The sequence below is a fragment of the Anticarsia gemmatalis genome, chromosome 18, assembly GCF_050436995.1.
Source record: "Anticarsia gemmatalis isolate Benzon Research Colony breed Stoneville strain chromosome 18, ilAntGemm2 primary, whole genome shotgun sequence".
Lineage (NCBI taxonomy): Eukaryota > Metazoa > Arthropoda > Insecta > Lepidoptera > Erebidae > Anticarsia > Anticarsia gemmatalis.
This window is the reverse complement of record NC_134762.1, coordinates 11,841,401-11,860,669: the sequence shown is the minus strand read 5'-3', so window position 1 is coordinate 11,860,669 and position 19,269 is coordinate 11,841,401. Positions and strand designations below refer to the sequence as shown.

The 19,269-nt window shown below is 43.1% G+C and overlaps 1 protein-coding gene across 2 annotated transcripts in view; it reads left to right on the top strand.

Annotated features, from left to right (window-relative positions):
* The window catches only part of rk (G-protein coupled receptor rickets), a 51,352-nt gene that overhangs the window by 11,698 nt on the left and 20,385 nt on the right, over positions 1–19,269 (top strand). For both annotated transcript variants that reach the window (XM_076126316.1, XM_076126317.1), the window contains 2 exons: positions 5,652–5,795; positions 6,881–6,952. In XM_076126316.1, the coding sequence (XP_075982431.1) occupies positions 5,652–5,795; positions 6,881–6,952 (216 nt within the window). The remainder of the gene's footprint in view (positions 1–5,651; positions 5,796–6,880; positions 6,953–19,269) is intronic.

Here is a 19,269-nt window from a genome sequence, read left to right as displayed (position 1 = left end):
TATCTCTAACAAATTTAGCTCGTCTCTTGACAATGTTTGAGGTTCATCTGACTACTCGCACCGGCATTATAAATATATATTTTATTGTATTGTATTATGTGAATTGGAAGACGGGTGCCACGATGCTCGATAGTGGTCACTAGATCATCAGCTCAACACAGATTTTTGAGTGTAACATAACTTTTTTATACGTGAGGAAATGCTTTACACGTGTCCAGTACGGTTTTTTTTTCGTGGGGAAATGCGTTAGGCAACCATGCGCCCTGGGTGGAGCGCAGGGTTATGTGGGACTCTCCCGCCAGAAGGGCGGGCATACACCACTAAAACCCCACGAGTGCCTGCCTGTTCCGCGTGTGTGGCGTGCGACGGGATGACTGCTTGCGCTTAGAACCGCAAGTCGCACGCCACGCGTTTACATACTCTAGGAATGTTAGGTACCTATATCATTCTGAGTGCTAGAATAATTCCCGAATATTATCTGTGTATTAACTAGCCTCACAAGAATTAGTACTGTATTGATAAGCACCGTGAATCGCGCAGCGCCCGGTGAGACGGGTGGCGCGTGGCGGACGCGTGGCGGCGGCGGCGACGCCGACGGGGTGAACGTCGTCCATATATCACAGTGCTCAAATTAATTCGCCGTCTCCCCAGCCCGCCAGCCTTCACCATAAATAACAAGGAACATTCACAAAAGAACTAGCAACGTGTGTATACGCCGCCATATTTCACGTGCTCCCTCTCCGCCGCCGCCGGCTGAGTGATGGTAAACAACATCACCGGAGGATCGCGACACACCGAACACACTACATATTCTAGCCGTTGTATCGGTAGACAAACGTCAGTCCGCGGGTGCTCTGGTCTACACTTCGCCGCGCTTCTTACTGCTCTGGTCGATATGTTACTGTAAAAGCCCGAACTGTGGTAAATCCTAAGATTTTCCGGTAAAACTTAAGATTTACCAACTATCAATGGTAAAAGTCCGAACAATTCTTTTATTTCGAACTAAATAAATCTTAGGTTTGACCGGCAAATCTTAGGATTTACCGCAGTTCGGGGTTTTACAGTAACAGATACACTACACATCTTATCAGTAATGCACTTATTGATAGGTAGGTAGATTTCCACCGTTTGCTGTCTCAGTTAGCAGCACGACTATTTTCTTTCTCGGCTTACATTTTGTGTAAAGTCTAGAAAGTACTTCTAATTGCTTTTAAGATTTAAAATTAATAGGTTAATGTTTTGTTGGTGATGACTGATGCTGATCTTAGTTTGGATAGTGTGCAGTGTGTGCATGTCAATGTAATAGAGAGCGAGCGTGGTGTGGCGCGGCGTGGTGTCGTCGCGGTGAGGCTCTGAGGCGTGTGTCGCGGCGCGTATCGATCCGTTGCATCGGCAGCGGCCGGCGGCTCCACTACTATCAACTATTACATTTACATATCGCACACACAGCATTCTTCCCCACAGCCTGGCTCACTCGCAGTAGACCTGCTACTGTAGGTACTTTGGCTGCAATCTCGATGCAAGTAACTTGGTCGGCACAAACATTGGACGTGAGTGAACAGTGAACGGCTCCTGTATCATGTCGGCAATAATGAAGTCGATACGATGAGGTGTATCGCTTACTTTTAATAGAAAGTGCGTGAACGATTATGGGGCCAGATGTAGAGCTCGATGGGCGACTACGAGCGTAATCTAATCTGGTGATGGAGAGACGGCGGAGCGTTGATGTTGTACGTGTAGTACGTGTAGGCGGCGGCGGCTTGAACATGGACTTAATCAAACGAACACGCGCCGCTCGCCGGGAGCCTCCACCGCTCCATCGCTCAAGCGCTTCACCGAACGTTATTTTATAATAACTGGCAATCAATTCACACACCTTTTTCAGAGAGTTGCGGATGTTTTCTTAGAATTAATATATTTTATATCCAGAGCTTTGAGCCTAACATCACGCTAGGTTTCGGGGAAGTATTAGGGCCCTCCCGTTGTCCCGTACATTTAAATAAATAAATATCCTAAATATCATTGGACAACTCACACACGGTCATTTGATTCCAAACTAAGCAGAGCTTGTACTATGGTAACCAAATAACTGATAAACATACTTATATACTTCTAAATACATACTTATATAGATAAATTGACATCCAGGCTCAGAACAAATACTCGTGCTCATCACACAAAGATTTGTCCCGGGTGGGATTCGAACCCACCACACGCGGCGCAACGGTTGTTGCGGCGAGGTGACCGCTTAAACCACTGCGCCAAACGTGCAATTAAGGAGTGTAATTCAATTTTGTCAAATAAAGCTAATAGCTCTTACACCGGATTTAGTGAGAAATTCAATACAAACCATATTCTAAACTAACCTTCCGTAGAGGAATGTGGTATTTGGTAAAGGTAGGTAATTAGAATGTGTAAAGTTGTTTAAAAGTAGATCCACGCAGTATTGTGAGAAGGCGGGAGGTCGCCGCGCGCTCACCATCCCTCGTGATGCATACTAAAACAAGCGTCACCGCAGCGTGCTGGCGCCGAGTGCGCTGAGTGTGGTGAGTGCGCTGCGTGTGGTGACGTGTGGCTCCTACGAGTGCTCGTGTGAAGTAATGTGATCATTTGCGAAACACTGATCAGCGCACCGTGATGACGGCGGCGCGGGCGGCGGCGGCGGCGTGCGAACCGCGCGCGCCGAGCTTTCACACGCCGCCGCGGCTCGCGCTAGCGGCGCTAGGACGAGTTTTGCAAACATGACATCAGCTCGGGAGCCGCGGGCGATGCGCTGACACGCATTTGATTTATCCTTCATCAGAGTGTCGCCTTACTCGCCTCCACTTACTGGGCGACGTCGTTGTGTATCGACGCACGTTTATCTCAGAAATGAGCGTGCTGTCAAATACGGATCATGTCTACGGATACGTATCATCATTGTGGCTATCAAATAGTTATCAATCATGAGGCACAAAAACGATGTTTTTGTCAATAATGCTGGAATTGACTCTGCCTCCGACATCACAATATGCGTGCTTTCTTGTGCTCGTACAGATAGAGCAGGCCACTGTGGAGTCCTCGGAGCTAATTGTTTAGTGAAATATAAGACAGGTAATGCGCTCGTTTATAAACACCATTACACAAGTAAGTAAGCAGATAATTGTCGCCGGCGGCGCGGGGCGTGCGGGGTGCGCGGGGGGCACGCTGGGGGGGGGGTGCTCCGTGGAGAAAGTGCTCGCTGATGGAAGTGATTGAACCGCGTGCCGACATCAAAAAAATGGCGTCATGTCGATCAATTCAATTAATGTTACTTGTGCTCTTTCCGCTTTCCGCACAAACATGTCAGCGAGTCATTGATTAATTATTTCTGTAATTACAGTCTTTTAATAGTTACATGATTGATGGCTAGTAGCGGTGAGTCGTTCACTCGCCTGCTCTATAAACAGTCGGTGAAGTAAACAAGTTTGTTACATCTCATAGGTTGATCGACGTTTATGAACGTTTCGCTCGTATTCGCAGAGCACGATAAAAGTCTGCCCATCTTGTAGTTGATTAAGTTATCGGCCGTTAAACACAAGTAAATGAAGAGATGTTTGTTTCCATGTCGCAGTAACACATTATTATGTGCAAACAATAGAGTGGTGAATTGAACTAAAATGCACATTTAGATACATGAGGTGGTCAGCGCGCGGCTGCGTCAGGGCGCGCGAGGAGGCCGCCGTCGCCGCGCCCGCCACATACTAATTCCACGATACGACGAGGAAAATGTGCACAATGATACACATACTGACACACGTCATGTACATATGTACATATGTGCTGAATGTGCTGATACACCGGCGCCGACGCGAACGAATATGTACCTGGCTGTGACTCTAACTGAATACATATATCGCTCAGCTATCCTTGCGTCCTTCTACCTATGAAAGAAAAACTAGTTCCGCTAACTGAATGCACGATGATGGAACATAACTAAGTGGTTGTATGGTGGGTATCGTGGGTATTTGTTACGAGCTGTTCCAAGTTGATGTATGAGCGGCGCTCGGTCGGCGTCGGCTCGCGCGCCCTCGCCTCCTATTATTATGTAAATGCACAAAGGAGAGCTCGATCCGTCTCGTGCACGACGCACGACTGCTCACCACACGAGGGTCCCGCGCTCCGGAGACACATCATATCACAATCAAGTAATACGAGCCTACTATAATCCTGTAATCGTATTTAAAATGTGAGTTATGATACTGCAAACAGCAAACACAAAGCCGCTGTAAAGTACTGCACTGTGTGATATACAGATCCCAAAATGTCACATCAGATAATGTTAGAAGGTACGAGGGGACAGGAAACAGCAAAAGAAAGACATTCATAAATAACAATATAAGGCAAACATTGTCATTGAGATTGTAAACATGGCTAATTAATGTAGCGCGAGCGACGCGCGGCGCCCCGCGTGGGAGCTGATGCCATATATCAATGTTAACAGCTGGAGATTATCAACGTCGCGATCACATTGTCCTGCTGCATCACTTTCATATTCAACAGGACTTGCAACAACAGGATTGTTGTAGTTATTTCCTTGTAAGACAATTTACTTTGGATATTAATGAAACCAAGGATCAGTGAATGCGTGAAACAAACATATTAATTCTTCTAGCGTTATGGCTGTGCTGAGTGAGTAGCCTGAGCACTGAGCACAGAGGAGCAGGGGACTGAGTGTCAGTGAGGCAGGCGGCGGCGCGAGCGGCGCGCGGCAGGAAGGAAGCGGTGGAGGCCTCGCGCCATTTACATAACGCCTCGCCGAGTGACCGCCACCTCGCACTCGCACTCGCACTCGCACTACACGCACTGCTCACAGTGCTCTCTAAGCGTCAAGTTATCTGTACAATGTACGAATATCTTGCTCTATTAAAGACTGAAAGTCTGGAATCTCCGGTCGCTTGTTGCGACTGCAGTGATCTCATGGCTCTCACGCAACCACTGTTAAACCTTGAAAACAATTTGTATATGATGATATATGTATATAACACGGCAACAACATCACGGCAAGAATATCAGTGTAGAGTCCGAGAGATGGGCTGGCAATCTACACGCCGTTTTAGAACTATTGAACGAGCATCTGACTGATTATGTTATGACGTATGATTGTTATATGCGGGCCACGCTAGCTCAGCCGAGAGTTGAGCCGAGTGGCCGGCGAGGACGGCGAGGACGGCGACGCATGGGTGCCGCAAACCTTCGTATTAATTACCATCTGAATGAGTTCTTGAATTGATTTTTCCTTTTGTTGGCGCCTAATACTTTTTATATTTTCCTTAAGGAAACTCCAAAATTCTAATCGTGGCTAGTATGGCTACATGTTTCTCGCCCAACGCATATTATGTTCTAGTAATGTAATGTAAAATGTATTCAAGACCGGGGACAGCGGGCATTAGCTTAAATGATGATTGAACACTCAGTATAGGTAGTAACAATAACAAAAAACAGAACAGAATTTCTAATACTACAGACTATATAGATAGATGCTTCTGTTAAGTGACAACGATGACTAATTCGACAACGCTGCCGTTAGGTTTATAGAGAATGGTTTTGTTGCGAGCAGTAATGTGTGATGTATATGATGTATATGACGTGTGTTGATGTGTGTTGACGTGTGACGTGTGACGTGTGCGCAGGTCGGCGGAGGACAACTTCATGTCGGAGGTGGAGGGCGGCGCGCTGCGCGGGGTGCGCGCGCTGCGCACGCTGCGGCTGGCGCGCAACCTGCTGCGCGACGTGCCCACACACGCGCTCGCGCCGCTGCACCACCTGCAGACGCTGTGAGTATCACTACCACTACACCGACCACTACACCCACCACGCCACATGACACGACACACGCACGGTGCTGGACGGGCTCACTTATAGCCAGGCGGGCACTCGACGACGCTCGATCATTACGCACACTATTTATACTGGCGAGTGGCGCCGCCTCCATCACCTCCATCACGTCCGTCGCTATGATCTCCGACACACTCATGTATTAATCACTCACATCTCATCAACTTTTCACAGACATTTCGCATTTCTCGTCAAATTCGCTAGAAATTCTAAAATGAAACAGCCTATTAATGTCAGGACGGACATGTAATTAATGCTTAGCTATAAATAATGTTATGTTAGTGTGTATCGCTCGTACACGTCGACACAGTGTGCGCGGTGTCGGGTCCGTGGCGGGCGCGGCGCGTGCTGACTGCTGCTCCACTTTCAGTGAGACGTGTCGCACGAGATCATATAAATGGCACGGCTATTATAAATGTACGATTAAATATTTCCAAACACATTAATCCGTTTGATCGATTGAAGCCATTATTGTGTTCACCTCAAAGAAACACGATGAATATTTCAGCGAGTAAGTCAATTAAAACGAGGAAGTTTCATAAGTCGGCCGCAGACTCGTACAGTATTAATGAACCGGCGTACACACAGTCACATGACATCTCGATACAAGTAGGTAATGTCAAAGTGGCGGCTACATTAACATTAACTATGAATGGTACATAAGCTATGAGGTGAGTCTCGCTCGGGGTAAGTACTAGTAAGTGGGGGCGCGCGTACTTGTCGACGTTCGTTAATTAATTAACCGACGATTAACCGTAACGGGTAGAGGAAGGGTCCCGGAGGGTCGCGCCGCGATTGTGTGTGAATGTCAATGTTCTCGTGAGGCTTGTTAGGCGACCGATAATAAGAGCAGTGCTGGGTAATGGTAATGATTAGTAAAGTAAATGTCGGCAAGTTGCGCTCTGATCAGATCTAGCATCTGTCGTGATCGATGTCTACTGTTACACTTACGAAACAAATACATGTTTGTGTGTGATACGTCGGAGTTATATGTCGTATTTTAAATAAACATTGTGTGTGTCAGGAACCTGGCGGGCAACCTGATCAGTGAGCTGAGCGACACGGCGCTGCCGCCGCTGCCCGCGCTGCACACCCTGTGAGTACCCCACCCCTACATTATACACACTATCTACACCAATCATCTGTTCAGCACACAGAGGTATGGAACTAGTTTTAAACTCTCTGCATTTGTTATTTAAATTAATATCAGAGAAAATAGTAGAGTTAAACGTCCAGCTGGGAAAATATAAAAATATTGTTTTATATTTTTCCAGTATTAATTAATTTATCTGTTGCTCTTTAGTGAACATAGGTGCATGTGCATATGTTAATCCTTCCATAACGAGGTATTATGTTGTAAGCATGTTGTAAGTATGTAATAAATGAAGTCATGTCTGTAACTGTGTAATGTGATGCGAACTGAACGATGTCATATTTTTAGAACGCTCGATACGCTCCATAAACAACTTGTTCGTAAAAAATATTAAAACATCAGAACGTCAAAGATATTTTTTGTTTCGTTCTACAATCTTATCGCTGAATCTGATCTCACTCGGAAGAAACGCTCCGCTCGACCTGGACGGACAGTCGTTGCTAAATCTTTGTATACATATATATGATAGCATTTCTTTGAAACAAATCTTCAAAGTGCTCTAATACCTCACATATTGAGGCACCGAGTAGAGCGCAATACTCGATAGTTTACAACAATATAGGAAGAGAGATCGCAAATGGATAACATTTTATCAAAGAAGCACAAACGTGTGGGTGGAGCCGACAGATAAGTAGCTGACGCCTAAAAAACTTGATCTATGGTGAAAAACACACGCCATGAACATACCTACTCGCTTATAATAAATGTATCACTTGCGATGTTCAGTGTGCACTGTGTGTAGTATACATACCTATATCCGTACGTGGTATGAAGGCAGTTGCCAGCACACTCGACACTCGACACTGGGGTCTCGCCGCTCGCTGGTCGTTGTCTCGCAAAGGTGAACGGGTTGCGCGGCGAGCACGCGCGGGAAGCTGAGGCATCCATTCCATTCAGTACACTACATCATATACATACTTATAACTTGTACGATTGACATTAACGAGGTGCGGCGCGAGCGCACGAGCGCACTGCAAGCTTTTTAATCCTTTTTTTATTTAGTACTATATTCGCACTTGATTTCTGCGTGCCTCCTACTACCCTCAAACCTGTAGTGTCGTGTTAGAGAGTCACGTGTCGACATTCAGTGAATACTTAGTGTCGTTAAGTGAGATCATTATTGGCACGGTCGTACTTACTTATGTACATGTGTCATGGCTGGACGCGGCTTTTGTTCTGCTGTGGAACAATACTGACGCGTTGTTGTCGCCTCTTACGTGACACAGTAGCTATATTCCTGCTGAGTATAATACAATTTTACGTTTGCACATAACATACGTCCTTATTGCTTGTCATTAACGCGAATCACCGCCGCGACACTACGACACACTGCGGCGAGGAGTCGACGACGACCGACATTGTCATTCTAACATACCGTGGTAAAAATATAATTCATACGTACCATATAGCACGTGGTGTATGTATGTTCAATCAAAACTGTTTTTGCAGCTCCTCAGTCTTTACCGTAATGATTTTCACTGACCCACTGATTTTGATGTCATTACTCCACTCGCTCTAGCATTTTACTAACTACTAAGAATGTTTCTTGAAACACGTGATAATACAGCGCTACATGAAGCATGTCCCGTTGTTGCCGGTACTGATCACTATCAGCTACAGGTAGACAGGGTGCTTGAACCGCGCACAATGTGCAAAATGTATAAGAAATGAAGAGCTAGGTCAATAGGCCCGCCTCAAGTCATCTATAACATTACAACGTATTGTATTGATGCACTTCTGTGTACCGGCCCGTGCCACAGAGTCCTTGTATTCGTAGTTCAGATAGAGATCGAGCCAGCACTATTAGGTTAGCAGGTAACATGTGATCTGTTGCCTACATACTACATAGTATTAATAAAGTGAATGTTCGTGTAAATCTCTTATGTTACGTAATGTGGTGGTATTTGTTTGTATTATTGTCGCTCAGATTTGTGTACAGATGACTGGGAGTCCCGCGCGCGCCGCACATAACACTGGCGAATGTTAATACATCTCACACACAGTACACACACTCTGTATAATAAAACAACAGATCTGCGAATTGTTCTCTTTCATACTGACATTACTTATATCCTTTTATTTCATGAATACAATTTTTTGAGAAATTACCTTTGAACCAAAGACAATAAGACGCCGCATAATATGAGACATGTGTATGTACCTATATTGATGTATGTTTATCACATAAACACAGAGAGGTAGTTCTAACGCACTTTTCCTCTTGACAATTTTTCTAGAGACGACTTTTAAAAACTTTTTATGATAACGCTTTGAATTTGATTGATGACCACATTGTTCTCTCTGTTAGTGATACATCAGAGCAGACACGAGTACACTACACGTAGTTGCTCGCGCTCCATAAAGTCGATACATCAAAGAGTTATAAATAAATCACTATTAATACACGTCCGAAGCATGTAAAAGCTCATTCCGTTGATTTAGTGCGCACTTATTAATGGACGTTAGCGCCTACTCCCTACTACACACACTACACACACTACACACACTACACACACTGCACACACTACACACACTACACACGGTACAGTGAGAGCTGGTACACAGTGTACACAAGCACGCACGTCAACTACACACAGCTGGTACAGAGCTGGTACAGATAGTGTGTTAATGATGCGGTGTAAATCAGCGGAGGCATGAAGGCGGCGCGACTGACGCTCGGCGGCAATAAAACGTGCGCTCTGATCCGATACGCTCCTACAATCAATAAACATCAACTACATAGAAATACATTACATTAACTGTCTACCATATACTAGTAATTAACATGAAATATGGTTTTCTATCAGATCATTAATTAATCATTTAATGCATAAAGTAACATAAAACTGAATATATTATGTAGACTAAGATATTATGCAAACCTTTCTAAAAAGTCCTGCTGTTGATTGGATTCTCTTTATCCAGTCCTTCTATAAAACTTCGTAAAGTAAAGTAAAGATAAATGGTAAATCCCAAGTAAATTGATACACTAATAAAGAAGTTATAAGCTCCGTAAGTTTGTGCGAAGTGTTCTCAATCTGATACAAGGCTAGTCTGATAGAGGCTCGCTTCACGCTCGCTAACGATGTTCATACTGAAACACTTGTAAATAGTCTGTGTTGAACAGTGAACCGCTATAATACTTACATTATGTTAGTAGGTAACAGTCTCTAAATAAACCAGTGTATTTTATTAATTTGGTGATAATATTTGAATATAATGTCGGTGGTTAATCTGCGGCGAGGCGCGCGCGGCACGGCTGCCTGCGGCTGTCACGGTCTGAGTCAACAGCGTCCACTCCCACTTGTACAAACTGTGCGATCTGTTCCAAGTGTGTTTAATGAATCAAATGATTCCGTCGCACTCTACTGTTTGCAGAGCCATCAGTCCGCTTCAGTCCGCTTCATTCGCGCGCCGCTAATTTGTTAATCGATCTGTGTTTACTTTGAACACAGATTTAAAAGCTTCCACAATTTAATTAAACGATTAGTGCGGTTGCTTTATGTTGAAACTTTTATAATTGTACTTATGATGTGACTAGACTAGACTTCATCGATTCTGCTGCTTACAAACAAAAGCTTGCACTAAGTGCTCTCAGCATAAAACGAGAGTCGTGTTAATTGCAGGTGATGAGTAATCACGTGGGTAGTGGTTAGTGGGTACCGCTGTTGTTATGTTGATAAGTAACTGTCGATGCGTATGATACGATGGTCGCATGGCTGACGCTGAGTGTCACACGGCACAGCACACGTGGTGCTAAGTGTTCTCGTCGCTGATGAGCACACGGTCGTGCTGGTGACGTCGTTGGATCGTCCCGCCGCCGTCACACGCCGTCGCCGCGACCCACCGCGCCGGGGATGGGGGTAGTCCGCGCGCTACACGGCGAAGGGAGCGACGCGAGGGGGGCGGGAGAGGGAGGAGGCTTGAACTCGGCTGCTCTCTTAGATTTATGTGGCTCATAAATACGCCGCGATGTCTATGTGACGGTGTAAGTTTGCGCGATATCACTCATCCGCCAATAACAAACATTGTTGTATTATGACGTCACAATACATTGTATTGGTTATTATGTGCCTGTATTGTATGTATCGGGCTCGGATTGTTCGCGGCACCATCGCAGCGATCACACTCATGTTATTATCATACATTATGTATTGGGAAGGTTTCTTAATGTTCTATTCATTCATATTCCTACTATTTTCGTTCAGTCTCATTATGTTTGTTTTCGGTATTATAACCTTGTCAAGAATTCTGCTGATACTTATCGTTTATCTGTTGGTGTCACTTAATAATTCCTGAAGCGTGGGATTGTTAGTCAGTTTGATATTATTAATAGTATCTATACTAATATAATAAAGCTGAAGAGTTTGTTTGTTTGAACGCGCTAATCTTAGGAACTACTGGTCCGATTTGAAAAAATCTTTCAGTGTTAGATAGCCCGTTTATCGAGGAAGGCTATCACCATGCTAAGACCAATAGGAGCAGAGTAGCAATAAAAAATGTAACAAAAACGGAGAAAAAATTCACCCATTCTCTCTTATTGGACGCAAGCGAAATTGCGCGGGTCAGCTAGTAAATAATACATTTGTTAACTACTGAGTGAATAATATTTGTACAACTTAAGGATCGCCACCCGTTCATATCAAGTTAACAACGGCATAATTTTACGGAAGGATATTATATAAAGTATATTATGTAAATGAACCTGGATACAACATGGAAGGCAGTATGTTGTGTGACGGCGTGATGATAGTTCCGTGTAATAGTTCATTTCACAATCTGCGGGTAGTTCTCGCGGGACTGTCGACAGTGTCGGGACAAGTCGCTCTATCGCTGACGTTCAACTGAAGCGTTTCATATTACAATATTAAATACACAATAACATTGCCTTTATCTTTAGAATGCCGGCAATGAATATACGTTTGTGTAAAAAACATGCAAATGATGTACTGTCATTCTCTGCTAGCTACTTCTTGAAATCGTTGCGTGTCTCTACTCTTAGTTAGCAATGGTCATGCGCGCTACAGTTCAGACTATGTGATGCACGTCCAGTCAGCGTGTAATAAGCACAGCGTGACGGTTCTTCGCGGCTTGTGTTGGTGTGGTAGACGTGGCGGTGGTGGTGCTCCGCGGTGTGGTTGCGCGGGTACAGCGGGCAGAGCGGGTAGCGTGCTCATTGTCGCAGCTCCGCGTCGCGTAAAGTGTTAACGCAATTATATTTTTCGCGTCGGTGGCGAAAAGGCTTGCACCCCTCGAGTGGGGAGGGTGCCGGGGCCGCCCGCCGCCGCACACCCCGCCCGGGCGCCGACACCGATAAAAAAACACATTAGTCACGATGCATGAATGGTGCGGACACCGCCAGCGACACCGCCAGCGACACCGCCAGCGACACCGCCATATACACTACACTCACTACACCACTGCTTCTGTTTACTTCTTGTGTTCAATACACGACATATCACTATGATAATTTAATTAAACACATGGAGACACTCTAGGCTTCGCAGCAGTAACCGATGTATGTTATGTAGAGCTGCGCTTTAGGACTTTTTAATATTTGTAACAGCGCTGTCAAGTACCGCAGGTGGATGATTTGTTCAGTAGAGGACTGAAGAACTACTGTTAAATCAATTAATTATTGCATCAACCTGTCAGTGCGGAATCCATGTGTAGCGCTACGCCATTGTAAAAGTCTTCAACTGAAAATCTTGAAGCAACACTTACGAGTTACAACAACTATCTTAGTGTGTATTGTACGTAAACATTGTACATGTCCCATAACGATGTTGTAGTTCATTAAAATCTGCCAGTAGTGTGTATGGAGGGCGGATGCTGGTGTCAGGGATATGTCAGGGATGCTGTATCCGCAGAGGCTAGAGCTAGAGGAGAGACGCGGGCTCGCTTTGTGCCCGCGCCGGCGGCCGGCGAGCGCCCGGGGTCAACGGCCGCGCGCCGCGCCCGCCCCGCCTCACCCCACGCCACCACCACTATTTGAGATCTCATTTCAAGAAATAGAGTGACTGGAAGAGAATGTGAAACATTTATAGCGGCGCACTGACAGAACAACGTAAACACGCCGCCCGCTGCCGCCGCGCCGCCGCCCGCGCCCAGCGCCCACCGTTTCCGTAAAATATCGCTCCGCGGAGTCGTCCACGAGGAGATTTATGTGCCACCCATGAACATTAAAAAAACACCATTTGTCTTTCAGCAAAACTAATTTTACGTACTTACCTACATCCGTCGATGAGTGAATTCCATTAATAAATAGGCATATTCGCGCTCGCGTCAGTCACACACAACACTCACAACACGCACAAACAGTGAATGAATTTCATGAATATGAATGGATAATGAATGAGGCTATGTTATGAACTGGCTCTACGACGAGTATTGCACTCGTTGAGTCTAGCTGACGTTGCAATATAATCTGTTGTAGTAGTACATATACCTATGATGCTACTCATGGTGATGGGTTGAGTAACCATATTGACCAACGGCGTCGACTTTATCCAGATATGTTTAGGTAGTAACTTGCTAAGTCACCTACATGTATAGTAGCACAACGTGAAGATTTATTGAAGAGGCTCCAGCCGATTGTCGATGAGTTGGTAACATTCGGTGTTGTATCGCGTGTAGCGTGTGTGTATGTACCTACATATGTATGTATGTATGTATGTACGTAAAAGACATACGCGAGTCGGGATCGTTCGTCGAACCTGATGTTCCGAAAAAATCTAATGAGTCACACCAGCACATCACAATATGACTATTAAACATACTGCATTTTATTTGTGTACTTATACTGATAATAATAGTTTTTGTTTTATCAAAATCGGGTCAAAATTACCGAAGTTACAGCGTTATAAAGTTTCACTGCTTTTTTAAATTTGCGTTGCTTCGCGCGCTATGCGCTGACGTCACGACGCAACAGACACGCTTGTTCGACTGCGGGTGATGCGGAGTTTTGATTTGAAAAGTGATTTGCATTTAATATTTAAAGAGTCTGAGTATGTGTATGTGTTATAAATTTAATCATCGTGTTTTTTGTAAAATAAGATATCCTCGATCTCGATCGCCACGCACACAATCATCAACTAGACCCAGGTAAAGAAAGTTGAACTCGTATACTACTAATAATATTTTTGTGTGTAGTTAACAATAAAATTGAAAGTTTGTTACAACTGGCATTACAAATAATAAGTGTTACGTACGTACCAAGTGTAAATTTGGAAAACCGAGTTTTAAAATAATATTATAAAAAAAAATTGTCACCCCTGCCTCTGACTTTAGTCAGGTTGATGGCTATCATATGAACGCATGAATCTACTCTGTAGGTAGTCTTATATGATTGGGTGTGTAATGAGAACTTTTAATTAAACTAACATTTTAATTTTGATATTATTAGATTTAATAAACATGGGTTCTTTTTTCAAAACAAAAAACCAACGCCAACTCAACCGCCGCGCTCGGCTCGCCACCGCTTGTGAGGTCATTGAACTGCTCATTAAATAATATCAACTGTTTAGTAGAAGTTCATTGCTAGGTAGGTATGAACATGATATGGCATCTTGATCTTGAGGAAGTGTTCAAAAGGCAATAAACTTCTATTTAACATTTGCGCTTGACAGTATCTGAACCGGGCTTTAAGTTTTAGATTAGGTGTCTTTTGCAAAAATATAAAACAGTTTACCTACATGGTACATAAAAAAACAATTTTTGGGGTGTTTTTTCACTGGAGTTAGTACACATAGGAACAATACAATATTTTCTAACCATTTTGTTTGTCCTCTATAAGCAAAACAAATTATTTAAAGCGAAACCGCGAGAGCGCAACGAGCCTATGTAGGTATCGGCAAGTACTGACGAAATAGCAGTGTCGGGAGATGACGTCACACGTCCGTGCGGCCGCTTCGCCAGAGTTTGGCGCGAAGGCCATACTTTGACGTTTAATATCTCGGTCATTTTTGAAGATACGAAAAAAATAAAAACAGATTTTTTATCCTTGAAGTACCTAGTTTTTAAATATGCTCATAACAAAAATCATTGGTGTGACTCATTCCCTTTGACACATGACGAAGTGGCATGACGCGGAGTGTCGGCTGATCGGCGCAAGTCGGTGTGAGTCGGTGTGAGTCGGTGCGAGGCGACTGCGGCTTACCCTTCTCACGTTCACGATCAGCTGTCAGTGGTGACACAGGAGCACGCTGTTGAACATTGAGCTCACACCAGACACTCGCGATATGTGCCATTAACGAACGCCTTTCTTATATCTTACGCAGAATTCATGCAAAACCTCGTTACCGCGAAGCAGTTAAACGATCCTTCAGTTAATTAACGAGGCGGTCTTTTTGTACGTACGTAATATAACAAGAGTCGAACATTCCTCAGGCCCATACTTTAAGGTAGCTTGGAATTTTCTAATTGAAAAATGCTGACCGATTTCGCAATTAAACTAACCTTTCGACATACGTATCAGAAGTAAGTCGGGCGCGCCTCACTCGTTCATCGTAAACAAATATTTATCCTACTGCCTCGTAGGTGGGACTGAATTTTATTTCATGTCTACAAACCGTAGAATTGAATCAGATATTTGCCAAATAAAAATGTGGTTTGTTTTTACTGAGCAAAGTATTGGATGTAAGCGAGCTGTAACGTTTCAGAGGCGATAAGATGGTACGATTGCGGTGATTTATGTCGGCGCGCGCGACGCATTACAATGTCTGTCGGTGCGGCAGAGTGTGGCTGTTGTCGCCGGCGACACGCGAGCCCGGCCGCCGCGCCGCGCGCCGGCGACACGCGACGTCGCGGAGCGAGAGCGCCCTCGCCTCGTCGCGTTCATGTTTATTTATCGCTCGTTATGGCTTCTCGTTCACTGACCAATAGTCCAATAACAATCTCGTTTCGCGTTACAAATGGCTACAAGCAGATGATAAAGTGTACATTTTGCCTCTTTGTCATGTTATGCGAGAACAACACTCTAACAGTGAACATTGTTACCACTTTCTGATGTCTTGATTATAAAGAGATCTCAACAACGGGCTTGACACTTAGACGAAGAAGACAAACTAAACAAGTCGAAAGATAATAATCAGACAAATATAGAAATGGTGACCATTACTAACGCGTTGTACTTACCTAGTATAGGTTCCTACTAAAGCCGTGTTAGAATGTACCATATAGACCAGTGGTTCCCAACCCATGGTCCGCGGACCACCAGTGGTCCGTCGAAGTCAAAATATGGGCCGCGAATGATTTTAAATTTTTAAATTTTCAGGATGATTATTACACTTTGTTTTAAATATACTTGCATAGTGGTCCCTGCTAACAAGAATAATATAAAAATGGTCCCGGGCCAAGAAAAGATGTACGTCAGGCTGGCCCGGCCCCATGGAATTTAATAATGAGATTGTTATCAATCCATTGTACCCGGGTATACTAATATATGTAACACCTTCATTTTCAATGTAACTCTTTTTAAAAGAAATTACGTGCACTTCTTAGTGGCCGGGCCAGCCTGACGTTTTCAGCCCGGCCACCTTGTTTCCCACTAATCTACAAAAAATACTGGCAATATTGTGCTACAGATGAAATGTACCCTATAATTTATGCATATGTAACACAAAATCGAATCCTAAAATGCAATAGCATACGAAATATTAGCGGTTGCAGGTGGCCGGGCTGAAATTATTTCGTTAATATAAAACAGTAAAACTGCAACACCTACCAAAAACTAATACCAGTACATAATGAGATATAGAGATATAGAATACATGTAACGCTTTCATTTTAAATTATAATACATATTTAGAAAGAATAATCACTTGAAATTATATTTCAGCCCGGCCACCTAAAAGCGGTAATATTCCCTAAAATCTTATGCCAATTTGTACAGTAAAACCTGATACAGCTATGAAATGAAAGTTACATTCGTTTCGTTTTAGTCGTATACCTTTAAGCCTTCTGTTTGACTAGATTATCAAAATCTGAGAAACTTGCCGAAGAGTGACTATCATTTATTAACTAATTTCAGGACATTTGGTTTGTTGAGTGAAACAAAATTGGTAATTGTCATATTTTTTTAATAATCATTTTTGAAATTAGTTAGACAACATTTGTACTTATATTAATTAGGTACTATAACAATTGTTAATTATAAATAATGTAAAAAAAGGTTACACATTGATAATAACACAGTTATCAAAAAATTATAGTAATATCAATATTACCTTAACATCGAACATTCATTCATTCAGAATATTAGAAGATAATTTTTGGTTAAATACTTATTATACCTTGGTAAAAAATCACAGATTTTCATAATGATTTTTACATCAACTTTGAATTTAAAGTTTTGAAAACTTTAAATTCAAAAAACTAAAAAAAAAAACACACGGCTCTTGCGCATCTATTCTGTCTACTCGGGGAAAATATCTTACGACTTAGGTTGGGACGCGACACAGGCGCCGTCTAAAAATCGGTGGTAGCGTCTGTGAACTATTATCTTTGTATGGTTATGTTGTGAAGCCAAAAACGGAGAAAATATATATAGGTTTAGGTATTATGTATCCAACAATTATTATGTGTGATTTATACTACTTAGTTTATTAATAAAAATATCATAGTAACGCATTTTGTTTCACTCAACAAACCAAATGTCCTGAAATTAGTTAATAAATGATAGTCACTCTTCGGCAAGTTTCTCAGATTTTGATAATCTAGTCAAACAGAAGGCTTAAAGGTATACGACTAAAACGAAACGAATGTAACTTTCATTTCATAGCTGTATCAGGTTTTACTGTACAAATTGGCATAAGATTTTAGGGAATATTACCGCTTTTAGGTGGCCGGGCTGAAATATAATTTCAAGTGATTATTCTTTCTAAATATGTATTATAATTTAAAATGAAAGCGTTACATGTATTCTATATCTCTATATCTCATTATGTACTGGTATTAGTTTTTGGTAGGTGTTGCAGTTTTACTGTTTTATATTAACGAAATAATTTCAGCCCGGCCACATGCAACCGCTAATATTTCGTATGCTATTGCATTTTAGGATTCGATTTTGTGTTACATATGCATAAATTATAGGGTACATTTCATCTGTAGCACAATATTGCCAGTATTTTTTGTAGATTAGTGGGAAACAAGGTGGCCGGGCTGAAAACGTCAGGCTGGCCCGGCCACTAAGAAGTGCACGTAATTTCTTTTAAAAAGAGTTACATTGAAAATGAAGGTGTTACATATATTAGTATACCCGGGTACATTGGATTGATAACAATCTCATTATTAAATTCCATGGGGCCGGGCCAGCCTGACGTACATAAGAAAAGGTTGGGAATCCCTGACATAGACACATAGGTCGCAAACAGTATTCCAGACGATGCGTTTTGTTAGTTGGCTCATGAGGTGCGGGGTCGTCTCGCGCCAATATTGATACTATTGATAGTTGTGCTGCACTTAGTGTCGCGAGCCGTGCCGCCGCCGGTCACTCGCACCACTCTGCACTCGCTCCACTCGCTCCAGGCGCGCGATCAATACCACATCCCCACATATTCTACTAACTACACTTGTGTTCTTATAATACTATAATGTTAGCACCGACTCAATCATTGTAGCCTCGCTACAAACTGTGTGTATTGATTCAGTTCGTTCAGGGGAAAAAAACAAACTCTTAAAAACAAGAAGTGCTATTGTTTTCATAATATTTTAAAGCTTTATTATGATTACAAAAGTAGGAAACTTTTAAAGCTTTTAGAGCTCAAGTTTAGGTTGTATTTACCGGTGAGTCCCGCGGGACGTGAGGCCGGGGGCGGCGGGTCACGGCGGGAGCTACACTCACTACACTGTGTGTCAAGTCATTGTTATCCTTGTTTGCACTTGTTTGTGTCGTTACAAGTTGGGAACCTTCAATAAATGAAATTGAGAGCACATACGTCCCCGAGTTAGACAACTGCAGGAAGTAAACGAGAACAAGTAGAGGTCTCTCTCTAGATTGTCTCGACTTATATCTATAGCTTGTTCATTCTTGTTTGAGGTTTACGACCTCAAGAACACTGTAACAAACATTGTGGTTGAAATTCAGAGATACTTCATAAAGGCCGACATAAAAAAATGTAGAGTTGCTTTTGTTTCAATAAATAGAACACAACTGAATACTTTTCGGACTGCTCGTGTTAAATATAATGAGTAATTTACCTGTTTATGAAATCTTGATGTTTCGACTGAGAAGAGCTCGAAAGAGTTTCCATAGATTCCGT